The following is a 24015-nucleotide window of genomic DNA, read 5'->3' as shown; positions in this document are numbered from 1 at the left end:
AGCTACCATACAGTCGAGCACATAATCTGCGTAGATATCCAAAGGAACCAAAGTCAGGACCTTGGAAATCCGCATTCGTTAAAACTGAATATGTGCATGCACTATCGATCTGTAATTCCACTCCTCGGTTTATACGCAAAATAAATGCATACAAGCGATATGTTCAAAAATATTCATACACGCCAAAATATTCTTAGAAGCGTTATTTGTAATAGCCTCAAACCAGAAACAACTTAAGGGTCCATCAGCTCTAAAATGCATAAATAAATTGACACACAAGTCTTCTATACAGCACCGAAAAAGATCAAACGAGCATTATTTGCAACAATTTTATAGACATGATGTTGGACAAGCCAGGAATGAATAAACACTGTATTTGTGTCAACTTTAAACAATAAGCAAAAACAACTTATGGTAATAGAAATCAGAACAGTGGTTCGTTTGGGTGAGTATTGATTGGGAGGGGTGACAAAGGAGACTTCTATGATGGCCATTAGCATTCTTTTAAAAAGAAGTTACATGGGTGTTTACTTTTTTTTTTTAAATTTTTTTAACGTTTATTTATTTTTGAGACAGAGAGAGAGCATGAACAGGGGAGGGTCACAGAGACAGGGAGACACAGAATCTGAAACAGGCTCCAGGCTCTGAGCTGTCAGCACAGAGCCTGACGCGGGGCTCGAACTCACGGACCGTGAGATCATGACCTGAGCCCAAGTCGGCCGCTTAACCAACTGAGCCACCCAGGCGCCCCCATGGGTGTTTACTTTGAAAAAATACATTGAGCTGCACCTTTATGATTTATGCACTTTCTTGTATACATTGTTACTTCAATAAAAAGAACTTTAAATGAAAGCAAAATGTGTCAGTCCTGTCCTAGGGGCTTCCTTCCTATCTGGAGGCCTGAGCTACACCTTGTATATTTCGGATCGGTTTCTACTGTTAGCCCTCTTTACACACTTGGAATTCACCACTGGCCCCATTTACCCCCCTAAACCTTCTCGGCTGTGTGGAAGCTCAGCCCGTTGTCGATGGAGCAAACAACTGAAGGAGAGGACGTGGGTGTCAGAGTTAAGGACGTAACTCTGTAAACATGAGTTGCTCAGATCACGAGAGCTACGAAGAAATGGCAGGCTTTTGCCCCATTCAGTGCAAGAAGTATCAGCACCCCAAAGATTCGTTAGTCATAGAATTTTTCTGTAGTTACACAAAAATGGAACCGTGCCTAACGTTAAGTCAGCTGCCACGGGGCTACCGATTGTCCTTTTGCTATGAGGAATGACCTCAATTTAATATGAAGAATAGTTACAGAAGCTTCCAGCAAATGTTGCCTTATAAAATACTAATCGAGGTATTTATTTAACCCTGTGAAATTCAAGTTGCCATATCTTTTTCTATCTTTTTCTACTTTCTTACTTACTCCATGACACTATATCCATACTAAATGTGATATTTTGGATGCATTGGTGTATTGATATAGTATTACGTTGAAATCCGTAACTGGTGGAATTCTGCTAAAAAAGCAAACTTTGTCGCTTGACTGAAATGCTCTTGTCACTTTTTAAAAAACAAAGCCCACCAGTTAATTGTGTTAAATTGGTTTGTCGACACAGCTTAAATGCTATTCTCACACTCTGTTGGTTGCTGTTCAATCAAGGGGAAAGTTCAGTCTCTGGAGAGAAATACTTTATTGATTACTACACCAACAGCAATTATATCGAAACAGAGGCTAGTAAGACCCGTAAGTTCTTATTTAACCTCATGACAGATGGGGAAGAACAACCACAGCTTGTGCCCTTTCTGCTGCCATGCCCTAGGCATTCTGTGAAGTCCAAGTCCGGGTATTGCTATTATCGTTAGAGTTCACCTATTATAATATATCTCTATTATATCTATAGTATACCTAATATATCTCTAATATATCTTGATTATAGTTACTGTTCACCCTGCTCCACAGGTACAGCCTTTGTCTTCCCTGTAACACGTGCTGGGGAAAATTCCCAGAAAACCAGCCGAGTACAAGACCTCGAGCTTCTCTTTCTTTCCTGGTTGTGATTCATGCATTTGGTGAACACACTGAAATGGGCTCCATGTTTCTGTAGCTCAATACACACTGTTATTATTCACAGAGCAGCAATCGATGATTGAAAGTGCTTTGTTTTGTTTTTCAAATGATATTCAGCCTACTCTACATGCTGTTATTCTTAAATTTCAAGATTGGTTCCAAACCAGAATTTTAAGCAGAGTAAGATATTAAGATCTAGAGCACTGAACGTTTCACTGCACATCCCATAGAGGTTTTTGATCAATTAAAAATGCATATAATGTGGGGTGCCTGGGTGGCTCAGTCGGTTAAGCATCCGACTTCCAGATGATGTCATGATCTCACGGTTTGTGAGTTCGAGCCCCGCATCGGGCTCTCTGCTGTCAGTACAGAGCCTGCTTCAGATCTTCTGTCCCCCTCTCTCTGACCCTCCCCCGCTCACACTGTCTCTGTCTCTCTCAAAAATCAATAAACATTTAAAAAATGCCTATAATGCTGTGGTTTGTGGATTACTGACACTGGATGCCACAATATGCTCATTTTTCCACTAGAGGGCGCCTTAACAAATATATTAAACCAAGCAAGCAAGGCTTTCCACAATAAAAAACACAAATCAAACATCGGGAAGACATGAATTTATTGGGTACAATAAGTATACATCATAAAAATGTATAAATACCTAAGAGCTTTATATGGTTGGGGAGAATTATGACCACACATGAAAACCCAAATGTTATTTTTTATTGATTGACTCACCCATCTATCCATTTATTTATTTATTTATTTATTTTTATCCATTCATTTATGTAGGCACACTATCACCTAATTAACCAAAGAGTTTCAGAATGAGAAAGCAACCGCAGAAATCATAAATATTATCTTTGTTTTGCAGATACGCACCCCGAGGCCCAAAGAAAAATAGCATTTGCCTCAGTCCTCTTCCTTAACTGACTCTGGTCAGGACAAGACTTGAGACCCTCTAAGTCACAATTTTATGCTCTTTCCTCTACGTGAAATTTTGCAGTATTGTGGAAGTTCAAAAAGGAATACACTTCCTGAGGTTTCAGAAAACGTCACCCACGCTGTTGGTACAAAGTAGTATGTGTCCTGTGTGTCATTTGTCTTCTGCATTTTCCTTCTTCCGAATTGGGTGTTTTGGACTCCTTGGGCCTGTCTCCTTCTTTTGTGATAACCAATAAAATTACAGTTTCTGGTTTTGAAAACCTGTGGGCCTCTGTCTGTGCTGGTGAGAGAAAACTCTGTAAATAAGACAGTGGTAATGTTGCATTTTCCCCTTCAGCCTCAGAGAAAAAGCGAACGGCATTGTGGGTAATAAAAGCTTTAATAAAACACCTAGAGTTAGGTAATGGTGCTATATCCTGTGAACATAACCCTTGTCCTGTTAAAGGTCTAATTCTGGTCTGTTGACTTAAATACGTTTTGTTGTGGAAATAAAATTTCAATTTCTTCCTGTTCTCCAGAGGCTCTACATACGCGTGCCTTTTCATTTTCATTTTTAAGCCAGAAGGGAAGCACTAACCTTTCCTTTTCTCACACTGGCATGTGGAATGATGACTTGGTGGGAGCTCTTAATTAGCCCTTCTGGGGCTCCAGAAGGTTCTGGACACCCCTTCTGGGTGTCCAGAAGGGTAGCCTACTCCTCTTTGAGCCAAGAGTGTTCAAGTAGCATTCTCTGCCGCCACACAATCACATGTTTCTTCACTTCTTTTCAGCGTGAGGCTTCCCGTAGTCGTGGCAAAATGGTGGACAGAAGCTTGGTAATACCGTCTGTTTTCATGATCCGTGGGCATCATTCGGTCGTTGACTCAGTTGGGGTCCCTGAACTGTCAGAAGTGAGCCTGAGGGGAGTTTGCTGGAGTATGTTGTCCTGCTCTGGGTGGTGTCATCCTGAATCTACTGAGCGTGGCCTCTGCTTCCTGTGCCTGAGACCCTCAAGGAAATGATTGCTTCTCTGGCCACAGTTCACAGTCAACAGACCCGGATGTGTGTGTGTGTGTGTGCGTGCGTGTGTGTGCGTGTGTGCACGTGTATGGGTCAGCGAAATTCCAGTTCTATTTCTCCGGGATCTTAGCTATTGCAAAAATAAAGTACACCGAACTCCCAACTGGAATCATATAGAATAATATATGTGGTAACGACAGAATTCAGAGATGAAACCTTACTGATTTGTGTCTGTTTTGGCTTCCACAAGAGATCATGGAGCAGAGGATGAAGATGAGAAGAGCCGTCTTTTCTTTGCTTCTCTCACTTCTGTGCCCGCTTCTATCACAAGAGCTTGTCATGATGAAATCTAATCGAGGATCTCCTTTCCTGTGTCCCTGCCCGTGCTGCGCACCCCGTGAGAGCAGGGCCCAGCTCTTGTTTCACATATAACTTGCTACTGAGCACAGTGCCAGGCACGTGAAGACAACAGAAGGAGAACTCAGGAAATGTTTGTTAAATGAATAAAAAAAAAAAAGCCTATGGACAGAAAGGAAAAATATGTGACTATGTAAAGGCTAAATGTTTGCAACACGCAAACATAAACAAATAGGCTTCGCAAAGAAGTAAACATTTGCCCCACATCTTTGGCTCAGTCTACGTGGACATTTAGCCTCTCTCACACTGGAATGAAATCTAATAGAAGCTCCACTCTCCTGAGTCTGAGACTTAAATCACGTACAGCAGAACTTTTAGAGAAGCGTGCGTAAAATAAAGAAGCCCATCTTGTGTTATAAGTATGTATTTGGGGAACAAAAAACGTAACACAGGCAAGGCATACCTATCATTTTTATTACACGAGTTACAGAAAGTGAAGATTTACAAAATCTTTTTAGTCAGAAGGTATATGAAAAAAGATTGATTTTTCCCAAGTGGAGGAGTAAAGACCCCAGGAGGGACAGGGGATTTTTCTGTTTATCTAGCAAGAGCCGAGGTTTTAAGAGGCTGGGAAACAATAACTTGGCAGACATCCCTGTTCCTGATGCCCTGGGCTCGTTCTGGAGAGTTGCAGAGTCAACAAAACCGGAGGGCTCTATTCAGCAGGGTAATTCCTATTGTTCACTCTGATCTGAGGAACCCCGGGGGACATAGTCACACAACGCCACTGGATATCTGAATTTTCCTCAGCTTCTGCAGGACCCTTTAGTATCTGCTTCCTCCGGCCCCGGCCAGAGGGCAGAGTTCAGTGCCTCTTGCGGTCACTGGATCTTCACAAGGCCATATGTCCTTTCCTCCACTCTTCCCAGAGCACAAACTCTTGCGGACCTTCTTCCAGGCACTTTCTCCTCTTAGCCTGATGTTTTAGCAACCAGGTTCCCTGCCATCCGATATTCTGTTCTACCCATGACTCTCATTGGTATCGCCCTTTCCAATATATAAAGTGCTACCATATACATTATCCTTGAAAGAGAAAGAGAAAGAGAGAAAGCATGAGCAAGCAAGACAGAGCTGCAGGTCAGGTGCAGAAACTGCCCGTCTCACAGGCCGGTAGGCAGGTGCTCAGTCCCCACTGCCCAGCATGGAAGAACCTGAACCTCGTCACGTCTCTCAGCCTAAGAATTAATTTACAGGAAAGAAATGTGGGAAACGATACCAAGAGGGTTCCATCGGTTAAATGTGAGAAAATGTACAGGACGAGTGACCTGGTTTATTTAATAACTAGTGTGCAGGAAGGGGAAGGAGGAATTGTTATAGGTAAAAAAAAAAAAAAAAGAGAGACTTGGGACAAGTCAATCGGAGGCAGTGTTTGGATTTTGCTTGGTTCCCAGTTTAAACAAACTCACGGCCCAAAGACATTTTTCAGGAAATCTTGGAAATTTAAAAACAATCTCAGTCTAAGATGATATTAAGGAATTACTGTTCATTTTTTTTTTCAGTTAATCTGAAGTTCATTTAGAAATGATTATTATTAAATCTTTATAAAACGGATATTGTAGCAATGTTAAGCAATTTGAAGTATAAATGGAAAAAAATAGTATTATGCCTAGAATTTGGTTTAAATTATTCCAACAAAAAACAAACACAACAAAAACAGGGAGTGTGTGTGCACACACTCATAAATTGGCAAAATTTGAAAATCGTTAAACTGACAAGAACCTGGGGGTTCTATTTAACTGACTTCTCTGTTGCTATGAATATCTGAAAATTTCTACAATGAAAAGTAAAAAGCAAAAATAATTTTTTTTTTTAAATTTTGAGAAGCAAGAGAGCAGGGGGTAGTTGACAACAGGGCTGAATTCTGCTGAAGGATGCAATAAATGAGATTCCCTATTCAACTTAGTGATCGGCGGTTGCCGGGAATGTTGGGGAGAGTCGTTCTGAGGTCAGATGGGAGTAGAGGGCAATTTAGGGTTGAACACAATTTTTCCCCCGTGGGAGAGACCTAGTCTTTTAAAAATCTGATGTAATGAGAGGTGGCGTATACAAAAGAAGGAGATGTAATCAATACCCAGGAAAGCAGGGGAGGGTGAGAGTCAATGCATGGGGCAGACATTGACCTTGGATGGGAGAAGGGGGAGCTCTTCCTTACTAGAGTGAAAAAGGATGAGATGGATGGCCGATGTAGGTAGTTGATAGATTTGGATCAAAAGAAGGGAGGGGCGCCTGGGTGGCTCAGGGGAGCATCTGACTCTTGATTTTGGCTCAAGTGATGATCCCAGGGTCATGGGATTGAGCCCTGCATCAGGCTCAGTGCTGAGCACGGAGCCTGCTTGGGATTTTGTCTCTCCCTTTGCCCCTTTCCCCCACTCGTCCTCTCTCTAAAAAACAAACAAGTAAATAAATACATCAATTAATTAAATAAGTAAATAAAGAGGGGAGATTTATTCTCTGATGACCTCTGTTTTCTGTACAAAGTAGGGGGAGAGGTCAGGGTAGGAGGTATAACGTGGACATTAAACAACAACAACAAAAATAGGTAGAATTTAAGACAGTGTGGATGGCTGATTTATAGTTATATCAGCCCTCCCGTGATGTGACTGTCTCAGTAGGACTCAACGGTTCGGGTGCTGCCTACAGAAAGGGAACCCTGGTGCATTTAGGTAGAAGTTTTGCTTAACAGGATACAGAAAAAAAGAGATGGGGTTTAGGGCATTATAGGTATTATTACTGCACTAAATTATCATGCACTTTACGCTGGGATGGAAAGGAAAAGGTTTGGTTGGTGGATTTCGAGAAAGTAGATGGGTAATAGAAATGGATCAGAAGTCACCAGGAGGTGTGAGAATGTCAGTGAGCCTGAAGGGACACAGTTGTGGTCAGAGAGGGGGACACTCACATTAACAGTTTCGGAAGTGGGCATTTGGGGTGACATGATGACAAGGTCTGAGTGAGTCAATGGCAATGAGTGTGGAGGAAGTAAATGGCTCACTGGATTGGAAATCAGTCTTCAGCATTAACGGTAGGTCATTCAAGGAGCAGAAGAATTTCTTAAAACTCCTTGTGCCAACCTCTGCTGGCTCAAAATGCTAAGTTACTGTAACACAGGGCACTCAGAGAGAAAGGGAGTCATTTTTTGTGTTTTCCTAGGGAACAATACACACAGAAAATAATGCTGTCACTCTAAACTTTCAGAATCCCTTTGCCTACATAGTTCATGGACAGTTTTTCATCCTCACAACATTCTAATATGCAGGGGGGACAAAAAAGGACAGATAGTAAGATCTATGGAATGGAAAGTTTGTACTTTATTAAAATAGGGTTTCCAGAAGTTAATTGGTTCCCATTCGTCTTTTCAAGCTTAGAAAGAAGCAGCCAAGAAGCCTCTTGGGCAAGGAGGCAGGCCAGGACTCACGGAGCCTCATGCTGTGACTTGATCCAGAACTCTTCCTGCTGGTGGCCAAGCCGTTTTTGAAAGAAAGAAAGGCTGAGCGGGGAACAGCGCAGGCTCAGGACAGCTGCTTTCACAGGAAGGTTTCTTGTCCCCAGAGCCAGGGCGCAGACTCTACCGCCAGGTTGCCAAGGTATGCTGGGTCTGCCACAGCGTTAGGAGGGCTCGGACTCTCCCATGGGGCTGCTCATGGCCATCCTGCTCCTGCACTGGCCAAGGCCTGGGGCTGACACGCCCACCAGAGAGCATTTGATCAACCAGACCCCAGACCCTGCCAAATGTGTCTGCAGCTCCTTCCCTCCTTCCAGTGAGTCTTGGGCTCCCATCAGTCGGCTAGCTCCTGTTTGCACAGTGGGAAAGAGCCACCCCATTTTGTTCTCTACTGTCTGCCCCAACACAAGTTTAAGTACATCCGGGGGCCTCTTCTTGAGGTTGACTTGGCATTAAGGCATCAAGGAGAATCAACAAAACTTCTGCAGAGGATCTGTCATCATTTCTTTTTAACAACATTTACAGTAGAGTGCTGCGGGTTAACCACTGAACCCATTAGAAAACAGAGCAAATAAAAACGTTCATCTGTCATTTGCCATGGATAAGGACAACTGAATTACAAAAGATGGAAGGAATTTTTTTAAAAAATTGGTACATTTAAATATTACAGTACTTTATTGCAAACACAAAGGGATAGTCAAGTGCTTTACAAGTGAAATGCTGCCTTTAGGTTAAATGCAAATTTGCTATGGAACTTACAAGGCCCAGAGAGGAGTAATTCTCCCCTGGCAGGGGAGCTTCTAGAGAAGGGGCTGATGATCCTCAGGGCCTATTGCTAACTGGTGTACACGTCACAGATAGGCCCCCCAAATCTCGTTTACTTTACATACACCTGAAGACCAAGGAACAACTTGGAAATACTAATGTACTCTCATCGGTTTTCATTATTAATACATAAGCATATTAACCCACAGGGTTATCATCACTATATATCATGAACTATAGTCATAATTTGTCTTAGCAAGATTTAACAACAGAATAAATATTCTTTAAATCATTTTAGAACAATGATTATTTGACCTGGAAATGCTCAAAACGTACTTCAAATACTCAACCAGAGTCTCGCTTTTGCCCAGTGGATTTATTCCAGCACACTTGGGCCTCTCCTCTTCTCATTCAGGGAAATTCCCACACAGCTTTATTTTGTCACTGATACTCAGATTCCTTCAGATTACCATACCATACCCTGTCCTAGGACTCAGTCTGTTATTAAGGCACTTATGAAGTTTATCCGTGAGGAAAAAATTCTATATAAAAAGCAACAACAACTGTACTTGTCTATCTCGTTCACAAAGGCCAAGTTTGGTTCGGATGCCAGCTAGAAGGAGATTCTTTCTTTCACTGCTCCCATTAAGTAAATCCATCAAGACTGTATCTGAGATTGGCATGGCTTCAGGATCTGAGCAATATTGGGTCCCATAATGTCCTGGCTACAGAAGGTAGATCTGAAAAATTTTACGAGGAAACAAAGGATATTAATATGGTTCTAGTGGGAAAGAGAGACATGGGAGATCTAATTTAATGAGCAATTATTATTTTGTAAACACTTTTGCAAATACAATATTGGTTTCTTAAATAATTTACTTTTTTTAATTATAAAATTTCAATATATACAAATTTGTAGGCTGGTTGCAAATTTCAAATTATATGTAGGTTTTCGATACCACTAAAAATTTTAAAAAAGGAAAAAGTAATACTTACTCATATCCATATTTTCCAGATATATCTATCACCATTTCTGCTCCCAACTTATTCTGAGAGTGTCCAAACAAAAGTTCCTTCCAAAAGAACTCGATATCGGTAACATTTCCAACATTAACGTCTGCGTCAATTAATTTTGTGTAAGTCATGCCTGGCTTAAGTGCTCCACTGTAAACAGAAAAATTAGACTCAAAAGCTTGCCTTGGGTATTCTTGACGGTGTAGTGAAAGAACATTTGTGGTACCATGAAAGAGAAAGTTGCATTTGCTGGCATTTGCTTGTAGGAGATTTATTCTTTTCGTTCATATTGATAAGCATCGTAGAATAGCATGGTTACGAAGCTTGAAACAAGGGTGAGGTAAAAGGGAGGCTTGACTAGTTCATGTTGGGGGATGCCTGGAGAGGCATTGTCTTGATGGGGTCTCTACAATGAAAGGTCTGGTCTTGGCTTTACAGTATCAGGAACCAGATTTTATTGACCCCGGGAAATGATCAAACTGTCAAGGAGGAGCTAAATTCACAGAAAACTGATCTATCCAGTTCACAGTGGGGAAGTGTTTTCTCTTTACTAGTATTCCAACTCTTTCCCTGGTAACTTCTTTATCTGGATAAAAAGAATCAGGTAACCAAACTAGTCATCAAAAGATGTTTTGGTGAACACGGCAATAAAAGAGAGAGAGGTGGATTATTTTGAGGCATAGGGCATACCTAATCCAAGCCCAGATTAGACCAGATGAGACCAGATGAGATTTCCTCATTCCTGTTGTTTCCCTCTTCCTTTGTTAATTTAATCGTAATGCCTAGCTCCTCTAACTGGAAGATAGGTTCCACAAGAATAGGACCTATGGCTCTTTCCTTAGCAATCAGAACAATTCCTGGCACACAGTGGGCATTCAAATGTTTGTTTGTTGAGTAAATGAATGAATGGTGCTATTCCTAGGGCCTGTCTTACTCCATTTCACGTAAAATTAATTGCTTTAATTATCAGGAGGCAGCTTTTCTTCCGAATTCTTAAGGATAATCTTCCTGTTTCCCCCTGAACTGCCTTCACTCAGTGTGAACCTACCATCCATTCCTTCATAACAGTGTCATTAGACGCCCCAATGACTAAAATATAATCCACAGAAAGGGGCCAGACTCTTGGCACTTGACTGAAATATAGGAATACGTACCATGCAAATGCATTTAACTGACTGCATTTCAAGGTGAGACATCTACTGTGAACCAGAAATGCTGAATTACCCTTAAAAGAGGATCGGGTGGCTATGCCACAAGATGACAAGTAGTTTCTTTAGATTTTTGCAAAAGAAATGCAGAGATGTACAAATATTCTTATGCGTTTTTAAGGGGGCAAGAACACCTATCTGTGCCTACCTGCCCTGGGTCAGGTGTCTCTCTGCAGAGCTCAAACTGTCCAGTATTAGGCAATATTCGTTGGGCCTCAGAGCCACAGGCACGTGATTGTACTGAACTGCTCTCAGAGGACTGCTTAATGCAGACATGAAGAACAAGCAGAAATGAGATATGCTAAGACAGGGAAGGGTATTTGGAAGAAAGGAACAGCATGGGTGAAGTCAGGAAGGGAGGAAAGGGTGGGATCTAGTCAATGCTGGGGAGTGCAATCAGGGTAATGTGGCTGAGCTGAAGATGAACAAAGTCAAATGGTGGGAGACAGGGTTCGAAGGGTGGGCTGGAGCCTGTGCATTGGCCAGGATCCAGATGACCACCAACCGAACCCATATGTACAAGCAGCAGCACTGAGGCAAGATGACGTGCACAGATTGCCAGAGCGATTAATCTGTTGCATCCTTCGACTGACAAGTAACCACAAAATCTGTGTTTTTCATACCTCTGCCCACTATTTGAAGATGATGGAAAGCGTAGAGGCAAAAATCGAATCCACTGATTGGTTTACCAAAAGGTAGCATCTAATTAGCGTGCGTAACGTTAATTCAGAAATGGATTACAGAATTAAACGACAAAAGTGAAATATGTTACGCAAAAATGCTAAGGCTGACCAAAGGGAAGATTTAGGAAAACTCCGGGTAAAAGGGGACTTCAGCCAAAGGTACACAGTGAACGTCTCTACCGAATTATTCCCGCCTTTGACTATTCCAACACGTGTCCTGTATCTGTGGGTACTACTCAGCTTCTTAGCAATCTGGCAATTTATATATAAATGTCTTATTCCAAAAGTAAGTTGAATCTACACAAGCAAAAACATATGCTCAAATCTATATGATATTAATGGGCTGAATTAACAATATATCTTGTTTATAGTCCATTTGCTTTATTGTCTGCATCTGCCATCATTTTCTAGTATTTTCTGTTTGTAGCTGGAGCCACGGATACCATGATTTCTATTTTATGCCTGGAAAACATGAAGTGGAGAGAAAAGGCAAATGTGTCCTGCCAGCCATGTGGTGTTCTGCTCTAGGAAAAGACCGAGCTGCTGAACGAGCCAGTCTGACCAAATGCTCAGTGCTGTGCCACCTGCCACTTCCTCGCCCTTGGCCCTGGCCTACCTGGCTATCACCAATGCCCCTGTTTTCCCAGTGGTTCCACCTACACGGAGAAACATGCTCCCTTGGGTGACATTGTTTCCGTCGAGTCTGACAGATAATTTGTGACTCCAACCTGGAGATTTAAAAAAAAAGAGAGAGAAAATGGAGAGGTGAAAACACGAGAAAAGCATGACCTTCAGAGCACATGGATGTGAACTCAACTCTCAGCCTTGAATGAGGCTGTTCATGTTCACGAAGAAAAGACAACTTGATATAACTTGAGTGAATTGGGTGAAGCACTGCCTTTAAAATACATACAAATGTGCATATTTTCATTTTACAAAAGTAAATAGTGGAATGACATTCTTTCAAGAAAATTCTTTAATTTTCGAGGCATTTTTATGTCGTTTTAAAACGGATATGGGTGTTTCCTTTCGTCTATTACATTTGTATTCTGCAGCATGTATGCTTTGCACAGCCAGGTTTTTATTGGCCATGGTCTGGCAACGGCTCCAGAACAAATCTAGAATGCCTATTGGGCAAGAGGGTCTGTGCTTTTATATTGAGAAGCAAAGTGAGCCTCCCTTCCTCTCCCGCAGGGCTCTGCGCTCAGGATGCCGGGTTAACGCAGGTCTGGGGCAGTACAAAGCCGGCCAGCAGAATAAATCCCTTGCAAGTGGCCAAGGGTGACTTTTTAAAAAATCTAGAACGAAACAGATCTTTCATTGTGAATCCTGAAATGGTTGTATGTTTAACAACACGTGGGAAAAAATGCAATTCTTCCAAAAATTGTTTGAAAATGTCTGAAAGGGGAAAAAAACCTACAAGAGAGAACTTTCAGTTCCTGCGTTCACGGTTGCCAGAGTTGTCCTTCCCTCTTCAGCCCATCTCACTGTCACATCTCCACTGAGACCACTCGCCCCATGTTCCCAGTGACAGCAGTGGGGCTTCACCCCGTGAGCCCTTTGGGCCCCCCTCTCATCTGACCTTTTAGCCTTTTTGGTGATGCATCTTCCGTGTCCCATACCTCTGACTGCCTGCCGGGCGCACACGCTCCCACATCCCGGGGCCTCTCAAAACCTTCATCCAGCTGGTCAGAATCATCCTTGACTTCTTGACTTTCTGCATCCCTCAAATCCATTCACCAAGTTCCATTTTGCTTCTGCCTCCCAACTATCTCTGTACTCTCTTGGCTTCTCCTACCTTTCTGTCCAGCTTTACTGAGACGTAACTGACATATAGCACTGTGTAAGTGTCCAGTGTGATATACATAGAATGATATACATATCTGGTGAAATGATCACCACTCTCCGGTTAGTAAACACATCCATCCCTTCACATGGTGGTGAGGCAACACTCGGTCTAACAGGTCATTCTGCTTCCATCTTGTGTCCCTCTAATCCATGGAGCAACGAAAATCATCTTTTAAGAAACCAATCCGATCATCTTAACACCCTCGGTGGCTTACCATTAGTTCGTAGATGAAGTCCAAACTCCCCACATGGCACACGATTTCATTACCTGACTTAATTTATTTCTCTTGCCTCATCTCATATTACTGTCCTCCTGGTCTCTCCAGTCCTGTTGGGGGAATCTTCTTTCTGATTTAGTTGTCTCTCACCTCATGGCACTGAAATGTGTACTTCCTTCCTACTGGAACGCTCCCATTTCCTTCTCTCTCTTACTCATCTTTCAGGAGTCAGCTTAGAAATCACCTTCCCTCAGAAAGCTCCCTTGACGTGGTTGTGGACGTTCCTCCCTTGCGTGTCTCCCACCGCGTTTATTATTCGGGATTGAAACTCCCCACTAGTCTCCTCACTGCATCCTCAGAGTCTGGCCCAGCGCCCAGTTATTTAGTAGACACTCAGTAAAAACTGTTGAATTTTTAAAGATAAGTACCTTGAAGCATTACAATAAAACTGAGCTACAATACTTACGGGCAAATGGGGAAAGAGTGCCTGTGTTTAAAAAATAATACGATCTATTAGGCTGCGTATTTTTGAGGTGAAATCTATCAGCAAAATGACCCATTGTTGGGCAGCCTTCTTTGGGACAATGGAAGCAATTTCCCTGGTGACAGAAAATAAGAGGTAGTTAGAAATGTAATTAGAAATGTTGACCTTCAATAAACTCCTAATATATTATTAAACTATGATAAATCTTTGAAACTTAAATAAAGCATATGCATTTCAAAATGACTAAGCTGTTGGGATGCCAGGGTGGCTCAGTCGATTAAGCGTCAAACTTCAGCTTAAGTCATGATCTCACAGTTTGTGAGTTCGAGCCCCGCATGGGGTTCTCTGCTGTCAGCACGGAGCCTGCTTCAGATCCTCTGTCCCCCTCTCTCTGCTCCTCCCCCTCACGCACATGCCCTTTCTCTCTCAAAAATAAATATCTGGAAAAAAAAATGACTAAGTTGCCTAATAGGCCATCCCGTTTGCAAAAACAAAACCAAGGAAAACAAAAGTAGCAGAGGGAAAAAAATGGCCTATTAGAAACATAAATAAGTGATATGAACAGACAAGCCATAGAAGAGGGAAGTCAAATAGTCAATAACTACGCTCAGTCTTACTAGGTGTCAGGGACGTGCTAATGAAATCAACATACAATCTCATACTCAGCAGATTTGCAAAAATTTAAAAAAATTGGCGATATGAAGTAGTGGTGAAGACATGGAGTGTGGGATTCTCATTTGCTCCTGTGGGGAATATAAATTGGCAGACAATGTCTAATAAAGACAGGAATGCACATATGCTTTGACAATTTCACTCGTATTACCTTCCATAAAGAGACTTCTACACACACACACACTAGCAGACATACAGAAGTGCTTACTACAAGTTGCTTTTAATAACAAAAACTGGAAACAACCAAAATGCCCAATAGTAGGGGAATGAATAAACAAATTGTGGTTGATTTCTCTGAAATAAATACATTAGATCTACATATATCAGTGTAGATCTCAAATTTATTTTATTTTATTTTAAACAATTTTTGATGTTTATTTATTTTTGAGACAGAGAGAGAGAGAGAGAGAGCACAGGCATCATGTACACAAGGGTGAGGGGCAGAGAGACAAGGGGACCGAGAATCTTAGGCGGGCTCTGTGCTGACAACAGTGAGCCCAGTGCAGGGCTCCAACTCATGAACCATGAGATCACGTCCTGATCTGAAGCCAGGTGCCCAATCAACTGAGCCACCCAGGTGCCCCTCGATCTCAAATTTATAAAAATTCACAAAAAAAGCAAATCCAGAAAGATACAGTATAACACTATTTATTTGATATAATATCGGATTCACTTCAAACACTTCAAACATGGCGTGAAGGGAATGTTAGGTAGTTCAATTTTATCTGTACATTTTGAAATCTAAAGCAAAACTGACAAAATGTTAACTTGAAAAAATCTGCATAGCGGTGTTTCAAATTTTTTATTTGTTATTTTAGGATTCGAACGTTCAGATTTATAAACCATGGACATTTAGGTTAAGATGATAGTAAAATATCCCATGTAAAACTCTATTTTAATGAAGAAACATTCTAACAATAATAAACGAGCTCCTATTTATTAAGAGCTTACCACGTGTCAGGCACTTTTTTAAGCACTTTATGTGCATTTAACTCAGTTAATCCTTACAAGTTCCCTTTATTATTATGGTGCTTTTTGTCTCCCTGTTTAACAGATGAAGAAACTGAAACGCACAGAAGTTAAATTTAATTCATCCAATGTCGTGTGTCTAATAAGTGATGAACAAGACTGTGAACCACATAGCCTCGTACTAGAATTCCTATTTTCTATTCTATTCTATTCTATTCTATTCTATTCTATTCTATTCTATTCTATTTTAATTTCTTTTCTTTTATTCTATTTTATTTTACTCTATCTTATTCTGTTCTATTTATTTTATTTCATTTCATTTCACTTCCTTTTTATGACTGGTTAGAAGCACGATAAAACAGGTCAAGGACATTGACTGCCTGTTCTCTAGTTTGTAGCCATAATTAGCAACCATGTGGCACAAGAGCCTAAATTTCTCCAATCTCACAGATTGCACCCCATTATCTCTGAATATACTGTGACGCCGAGGGCCTCTTCCACCTGCCTTCATATAGTAAATGCCAAGATCCCTTCAGCCACTCAGAGCAGCATCTGGGGCCGGAAGGTTGAGGAGGTGGGGTGGAACGAGGTGCCTGGGGAAATGCCAGTGTTTGGCTGGCAAGCTTCCTGAGCATGGCAGTTCATGGGCATGCCTTGAGCAAGAACCGGCTGGGGAGACAGAGAAGGTGGCCTGAGGGCATCCAGTCACCTCGCTCTGTAAGAGCAGGGAAATGCTTATTCCTGTCTAAACACTGCACTTACTCACAAAGTGCTATTACTTACCATAAACTTCAGCTGGAAACCCCACATTTTTCTACCCTGATAAAACAGGGAGTTTAGGTCTCTAAAGCATCAGAAGGAAAATCTTTTCCACTTTTCACTACAAAATAGATTTTCTTTCTCCTTCTCATAGCGATAACCAAATGAAAAATACATTTAGCTCACATCTGGCACTGTGCACTTTATGACTCGAGCAAAATCAGATTTGGTATTTTGTCCCCTTATTGATCTGTGTGGAGCTCCTGTGAGCTATCTGTGCCTTAGTTCTGCTCTGTATAAATAATTAAATTTTAATAAAATAATTTTCACGTTCCAAGTAAATAGTAACATATTTCGTTGTAGCTATTGATTGGTTCAGCCTTCTCAGGGCATCTTTGAAGATGACATTTAAAATATATACACAGAAAAATTTTTGCCCTGAACTTATGTCTGTTACGCAGTAGCATCTAATTACCGCATAACAAATGGCCCCAAACGCAAAACTGGATATAATCTTCAAAAGAGCTGAAACAACCAGAATACAAATGGTTGGTTTAGTTATTTAAGCCCTTTAGCAACCCAGCTACTGTTCAGTACTCTGCACAGAGAAAGAACGTATTATTTCCCAAAATGGCAGATGCATTTTTTGCCACATACTCAAAGCACTAATTTTTAGTTGGCTGATCGTGCTTCAAAAACTGACTTGCTAATTAAGTTGCACTACAAAATGCTTTACTTACCGCTTTAAAAGATCTGTAGGATCTACAAGGATAAGCAATAAATGCATCAGGATTGAGGATGCTTTCAATATAAAAGCGATGACTTCGGGCATGGTTGCAATCAAAGAAGGAAGCCACTTCTGTGAAGACAGTTTCCAATTAATAGATAGCAGTAAACTGATGAACTGATAGCTGATCGTGTGAACCATTTCTTAGAAAAGTAACTTAGAAAAAAACAACAACAGATTATTGACTTGGGAAGTCTAGAGAGCCAGATCTTGTATGCAGGCTTGTATATTGCACAATATTTATCAATGTTATGTATCATTTTCTTTGTATCAAAGAATTCTTTGTGTGAATCTCAAGGGACATTCAAGCAGGGTAAATAAACACATGCAACCACAGATGACTCTGTGTTTGGAGACTAATATCTTCAATGCCTCCCGGATCTTTGACTTAGAGCTTTAAGTATTCTTGCGCACACAGCGTCTCTACCTTAGACCCATTACTTCTCTGCCTCTCTCTCTCTGTTTCTGCAGGAAGGCTGAACTCCCTCCTGTTCAATCACAAAACAGCCAGCAACAGCAACATTAACCGGTGCACAGCTTCAGCTGACCTTCCAGGTGTGACAGGTAAGAGGTATTATAAAGAATACTAAGGACAAATTAGTTTTGCCATTGTCAGGCATGACATTATCGCCACTAATAGTTAAGATTGTTGCAATAATGAAGCATACCTAAATACATTTGTGCATTCTGAAGTTATCATAGTATTCTAGTCATTTATGCTCTTTATCTTGTACAGCAACATGTCTGGCATGGACCATTCTTCTACACAGCTTGGCTGACCTTTGAGAAGTTAGATTTTGTTTTAGTATGTGTGGTAGTTCATTAGACTACAATAGAGGCCTCCAATGAGTCACTCTTTTTTTTAGGTCCTCACCCCTTTGCAGTATCAGGTTACCATTCTCCCTTTTAAGAACAGGGAGCCATTTTTTTTCCCGCACACTCTCCCCACCCTGGATTACTAGCTAATCTTGTGATTTGCTTTGACCAACAGAAACATGGAGAAATCGACCTGTGCAAGTTCAGGTTCTCAGTCTTAAGAGGCTTTCTAGAATCCACTTTTGCTTTCTTAGAACCCAGTTTTTATGTTAAGCAATCCTGGTTAATTGGCTGGGAAGAAAGACCCTGAAGGATAAGAGACCACTTGAGACAAACCAGTACCAAGACCCCAGATAATGGAAGACCATGTTGGACCTTCCCACCTAGTGCAGCCCCCAACTGGATGCAATCACATGACTCGCATCACAAAGCAAAGTCTCTGCAGAGCTCTGCCTGAATCTTGACCCTCAAAACAGTGGGCAATAAAACCATTGTTCTTTGAAGCCATTACGGTTTATCATGCAATAGATAATTGAGACAGGGTAATTTCAGAAAGCAGAGATCAATAATTGGCATTATATATATATTTTTTTTTAACAAGGACTTCTCTTACATCAGGCCTTTTTGTGTTCAGATTTATGTTCATAATTGTGATTTAGGCAAGATGGTTCACTAGCATACAGGAAAATACAAATTTTAAAAGTAAATGATTTCTTAGTAACAAATGTAAAATAGAATATCTTAATATCTTCAAACTCTTCTAAATCATAACATGAATGATACACATACTTAAAGTTGTAGGGAATTTTATGATGTCTTAAAAGGATAGCTTGTGATCAATGTATTTTACTTGAATGAATTCTTTACAGAATTTCAAATGTCCTGTGTATGTATACACGTACATAAAGAAATATTATGATCTATATTTTATCCTAATAGAAAGGGTTTTAAGTCATAATATGGAAAATAAGAAGACAGATAATTTTTATAACAGGCCTTATTTCAATGAATTTTGTCTCTCTCTTCTAGATGGAATTGGCTTTCTCATTTTGAGTATCTGTAATTCACTACTTGTTTCTTTCCTTCAGAAGGCATTGCAACAGACTTCTAATCACGTTTATTTTTCTGAACAGATACTAAAACTTTGAAATTTGTCTCTAGAGAAGAGGAAATTCAAGCTACTCTCAGTGTCATATCTGTGTCTCTTTCCACTACACCAGCCAACTGGAAGCTGAAATAACTAAATCATCTAGATATTCTGACCACATGGAATCAGATAGTGAGATTTAGGGTAATCCATTTATTATCACATCATCATACATTCTACTATTGTGTATTTTATATATTATTGTGTGATATGTTTCATTATTTACGTGATGGTAATATGTAGATATAGAGAATAATGAAATTCCCAAATAATAATTTTTGGTGCCTTATTACCAAGAGCTCTATAGGTATTATTGTTATTGGAAACGACTATAAAGGGCTAAATACTATTTGTTTAATTTGTGGTTAATTTAAATTGTGGATCTATAGTGATTCTGTTAAAAAGTAAGTCAAACCGTATCTCTCCTCTGCTCAAAATCCTCCCATGGCTCCCAACTCAATTGAGTAAAAGCTGAAACCTTTACTATGGTTTATAAAGCCCTGCATTATCTCCCTCTGCCCCTGTTCCTTTTCTAACCTCATGCCTACTATTCTCCTCTTTCAATTTACGCCAACCACAGTAGGCTCCTCACTGCCATGAACTTCCCAGGCAGGCCCCTACCGCAGGCCCTTTGTACTTGCTGCCTCCTACCCATTGGCCTCGAATGCCTTTCTCCCGGGTATCCACATGGCTAACTCCTTTAGGCCATCTTGTCAGCAAGGACTTCCTGGCCACCCTATCAAGAATCTCCTCTCCCCACTCAACCTCTACCATCACCCACACCTCATATTCTATTCTATGCTTTGCTTTGTCTCCTTACTCTGTTATTTGTTTTTCTAGCAAATTAGAATATTAGCTCCATCAGGGAGGGGTTTTTGTCTTTTGTATTCACTCCTACATCTGCTGCTCCTGGAATAATGCCTGGCACATAGTAGGCACTCTCAATACATATTTGTTAAATGAATGAGCACATCCTCCCTGTTTATACTGAGTGCCTACAATATGTGCGATATTCTGATAGGACCTGGGGATGTGAAGATAACTAAGACACAGACACCGATCTTGCAGATCTCACAACCGGTGGGAGCTTCATACATGTGACTGTGTTTTGCACGAAAGTGTATTTTTATAGTATATTATGTGCAAAAGGGTGTGGATCCTGTCCAACGAGGGAGCTGAATATATAATAGCCAGCTTCATAGTTTAAAAAGTATTTACCTTCCTTATAAGCATTGAAATCAAAGCTAAACAAAGGTGTAATTAAGTCTTCACATCCTGGCATGTGCTTCCCTCCATTTGGGTAAAAGTCAAGGTGACCACAAGCATTAATAGTCCCAGCACCTGAAATCGTTAAAAGCAGGATAAGTGCTTCTAAAATTCTCTTCCACGCTTCAGTGTAGTTTCTGTTTGTGTTAAAAACTTACCAAACTCAAAGAGTAAGCGAACTGCATTTGTATGAATAACATCAACAAAGTTGGCATCTGAAGGGTCCAGCCTAACTTCATTCGGAGTGTTGTGGAAATATGGCCCAGCTGGGTCCAACCCTGGGAAAAAGCATAATGTCTTTTAAGCCAAAACATGTTCTATACAAGAGGATACTGATAGTGTTATTTTGGAAGTACAGATGATAAAGGCAAGGTATTCATTCCTATAAGATTTATATAGGCCAAACACCACCCAAGGCTAAGTATAGACATACAAATTGAGTATATAAATGCAGGTGTCTATATATTACAATATCAGATTCCTATATACAAGAAGGGCTGTATCTAGTCAATGGCAAAATAGCCAATAAAGTCAGAAAAATCAAAGAGGCTATTCTGGGTCTGTACACAGACTGCCATATTCATAATTAAACTTATGGATTGCGGATGATCTCGAAAGCAACATCTGTATGTAAAAACAAAAATAAAAGATAAGAGCTCTTCAATGTGTAAACGTGAATCTACAAAGCCACACACTTAAAGTAACAGAATCCTAGTTTTCAGCTATGGCTCACTTAGTTTCACTTCATTATATCACAAATGAAAAGCTTGACATCCAGGAAAGTGCAGTGACTTGACAAGGTCACCATACATTGGAAGCAAAATAGACTAAGAGCCCACGTGTCTATACCCTCAGCCCACCGTCTCCTGGTCAAATGTCTAATAAAGATAAAGGAAAGATATCTAGAGGTCCCTAAGATGTTATGACCATTCACATACCTACTCATTTACACATCTGACAATTATTTATCGAGCACTTAATATGTGCCAGGTTTAGCACTTGGATGCAAGGAATAAGGCCTAGCCTTGTCCTCAAGGATTTTTCCATCTGGTGAGGAAGGCACCCCAATCTGCTCAGTGCAGAGACAGAGGTGAGCATTGGTCTTTTGCAAGCACAGGGAAGTGACGTGTAAACCAGTCTTGGGAAATTGGGGCATGCTTCTGCTGGAGATGGGAAATACAAGCAGAGGTCTGAGGGCCCAGAAGAGTCTGCCAGGGTAAAGAGGGGTCAGCAGACCTCCGGGGGTAAGAAAGAGACTCTCCATGGCCTCCAGGTGAGGCAGTTAAACACATTTGGGAAACTATATAGTGAACCGGATTTTGAGGCTGGTGTGCAGAGCTTTAGAACTGGGTGAAAGATGAAGACAGCATTATAAGCAGGAGCCGGAGGTAACCTGAACCATGGGAAAGGGTTTGGACGTGATCTGGTTGGCAATGGGAAGCTCTCACAAGTTTGCAACAGGAGAGATCTATCTATATTTTAGCAAAATCTTTTTGCTGTGAAGTGGAGACTGGATCCTAGATTGGAGAGGACCCCAGAGCACAGCCCCCTGTGGACATGTGGCATGAGTGGGAAGTGAATGTTTGCACACCACACTCCTGGGACACAGCAGCATTTACCTGCCTCATAATCAACCTTCAACTTTAGGAAGTCTGTCTGGCTGTCTGTGTGTTTAGCGTACAATTACTGGTTAGTTACAAACTTCTGATGGAGTCAAGAGCCCTGTAGAGGTGTATCCAAATATAGCAGACACACTTCAGACTCTATCGATCGGAGGACAGGCAAATAGCAGGGAAGAGAGGATCCTGGATTTTTGGTTCTAGCGTGTCTCTGGAGGAAAGGCAACAGAAGGTTCAACTTACAGGTGTCTTAAAATCTATCATTTAGGGACACGCGGGTGGCTCGGTAGGTTACGCGTCAGACTCTTGATTTTGGCTCAGGTCGTGATCTCTCGGTTCATGGGATCAAGCCCTGCTTCGGGCTCTGCGCTGACAGCATGGAGCCTGCTTGAGGTTCTCTCTCTCCCTCTCTGCCCCTCCCCTGCTCATGCTTACTCTCTCTTTCTGTAAATAAACTTAAAAAAAATCTATCGTTTAATTTTGCTTTTAACTGGTTTTATTATAAAGCTAGTATCTTTCTTGAAGTTCAGTTCGTTGGTCACTCAAGGAACATGATCGTTCAAAAATTAACCACTCAGAAGGAATATAGGTCAGGACATCCAAATTATAGCAATCTTTGGACTTTAGAGACATTTAAAAATGCATCGTTTCCTGGGGTGCCTGGGGGGCTCAGTTGGTTGTGTGTCCAACTTTAGCTCAGGTCATGATCTCATGGTTTGTGAGTTTGAGCCCCACATCAGGCTTGCTGTTGTCAGCAAGGAGCCCAGTCCTCTGTGCGCCCCTCTCTCTGGCCCTCCCCCACTTGTGCTCTCTCTCCCAAAAAGAAATAAACATTTAAAAAAATGTAGTGTTTTCTATTTACTCAACAGGGTAATTCACTTGGCAGGAAAAAAATTGGAGTTAGACAGTTTCTGATTTTTGGAATCAAAATTGAGAAAGGCAAAATCTTCATAAATTTATTGTAACCCAGTGTGATTTTCAATACATGGATAGCAATATTCTTCCCTTTCATTTATGGCTGACATGCCCAAGGTTGGGTAGACCCCATGAACTTCTGACTTCACACACTGTGCCCATTTCTTCTTTCCCCAGGCTTGAAAACTTAGAGCGAAGGGGGATTTTTGCTACCCAATGACTTCAGAATAAAAATACAGTTTATTATCCTCAGAAAGAAGGGTGGCAGCGGGCTGGGTGCTAGGGCTAGGACTTGGGAACTAGGAGAAAGAGGAAGCGTTCAGTGGGAAAAAACCTGCTGTACTAAGAGCTGCAGAGGCAAAACCCTTTGTACCCAATTTGGAGTTCTTAACTAGTTTTAGGAAAAAATACGTAACGTTCAAATTTGAATTTAAAGCATATGTATGTATGTGTGTGTATGTATGTATGTATATTGTTTTAACCGACAGGAAATGTGCGCCTCGTATGTGCCCGGGTAGGGTGGGGGTGAGGGAGACTTTCTAGGTAGTTCAGAGTCTATCAAAAACGACAGGTGCATGAATAACTGTAAGACCGTGCGATACAATAGTTGCATTTCCAGATATAATAGAGGCATATTTCAAAGGGTATGGTAAGCACAGAGAATTAGCTCAGCCTGAGGAAGGTGCTTTTGAAATGAATCTCGAAGGATGAATAGTGGCTGTTTAGGCAATAGCATGCGCTAGGGCACAGAACTATGAAAGGCCCCAGTGAAACATGAACTATTTCTATCACCAGCTAAGAGGCTTTGGGCAATGGAAAGTTCCAGCGGTGAGTGACACGGCCTGTATTTGGAAACATGATGACTTGGCAGTACTTGTGGGGGACTGGGCTGGGGGACCAGCCGCGAGCGGCCAAATCCAGGCAAGAGATGAAGACAGCCTGAACCGGGTCCAGGGCCAGGGCACGGGGAGGTGAAAAGCAGA

The 24015-nt window shown here is 41.2% G+C and overlaps 1 protein-coding gene across 2 annotated transcripts in view; it reads right to left on the bottom strand.

The window, feature by feature from the left end:
- Positions 1-7706: 7706 nt before the first annotated feature.
- Positions 7707-24015, bottom strand: part of PNLIPRP3 (pancreatic lipase related protein 3) — a 35606-nt gene continuing 19297 nt past the window's right edge. The window contains exons 6-12 of one of the 2 annotated variants that reach the window (XM_043597652.1): positions 20657-20776; positions 20451-20573; positions 17223-17341; positions 14065-14197; positions 12149-12260; positions 9624-9791; positions 7707-9367 (exon numbers count right to left, since the gene is read on the bottom strand). In XM_043597652.1, coding sequence (XP_043453587.1) covers positions 9286-9367; positions 9624-9791; positions 12149-12260; positions 14065-14197; positions 17223-17341; positions 20451-20573; positions 20657-20776 — 857 coding nt within the window. In that variant the 3' untranslated portion in view covers positions 7707-9285. The remainder of the gene's footprint in view (positions 9368-9623; positions 9792-12148; positions 12261-14064; positions 14198-17222; positions 17342-20450; positions 20574-20656; positions 20777-24015) is intronic. The other variant, XM_043597653.1, reaches the window with a different exon arrangement.

This window comes from Prionailurus bengalensis, chromosome D2 (assembly GCF_016509475.1).
Source record: "Prionailurus bengalensis isolate Pbe53 chromosome D2, Fcat_Pben_1.1_paternal_pri, whole genome shotgun sequence".
In the NCBI taxonomy this organism is placed as follows: Eukaryota; Metazoa; Chordata; class Mammalia; order Carnivora; family Felidae; genus Prionailurus; species Prionailurus bengalensis.
This window is presented reverse-complemented; position numbering and strand designations above follow the sequence as displayed.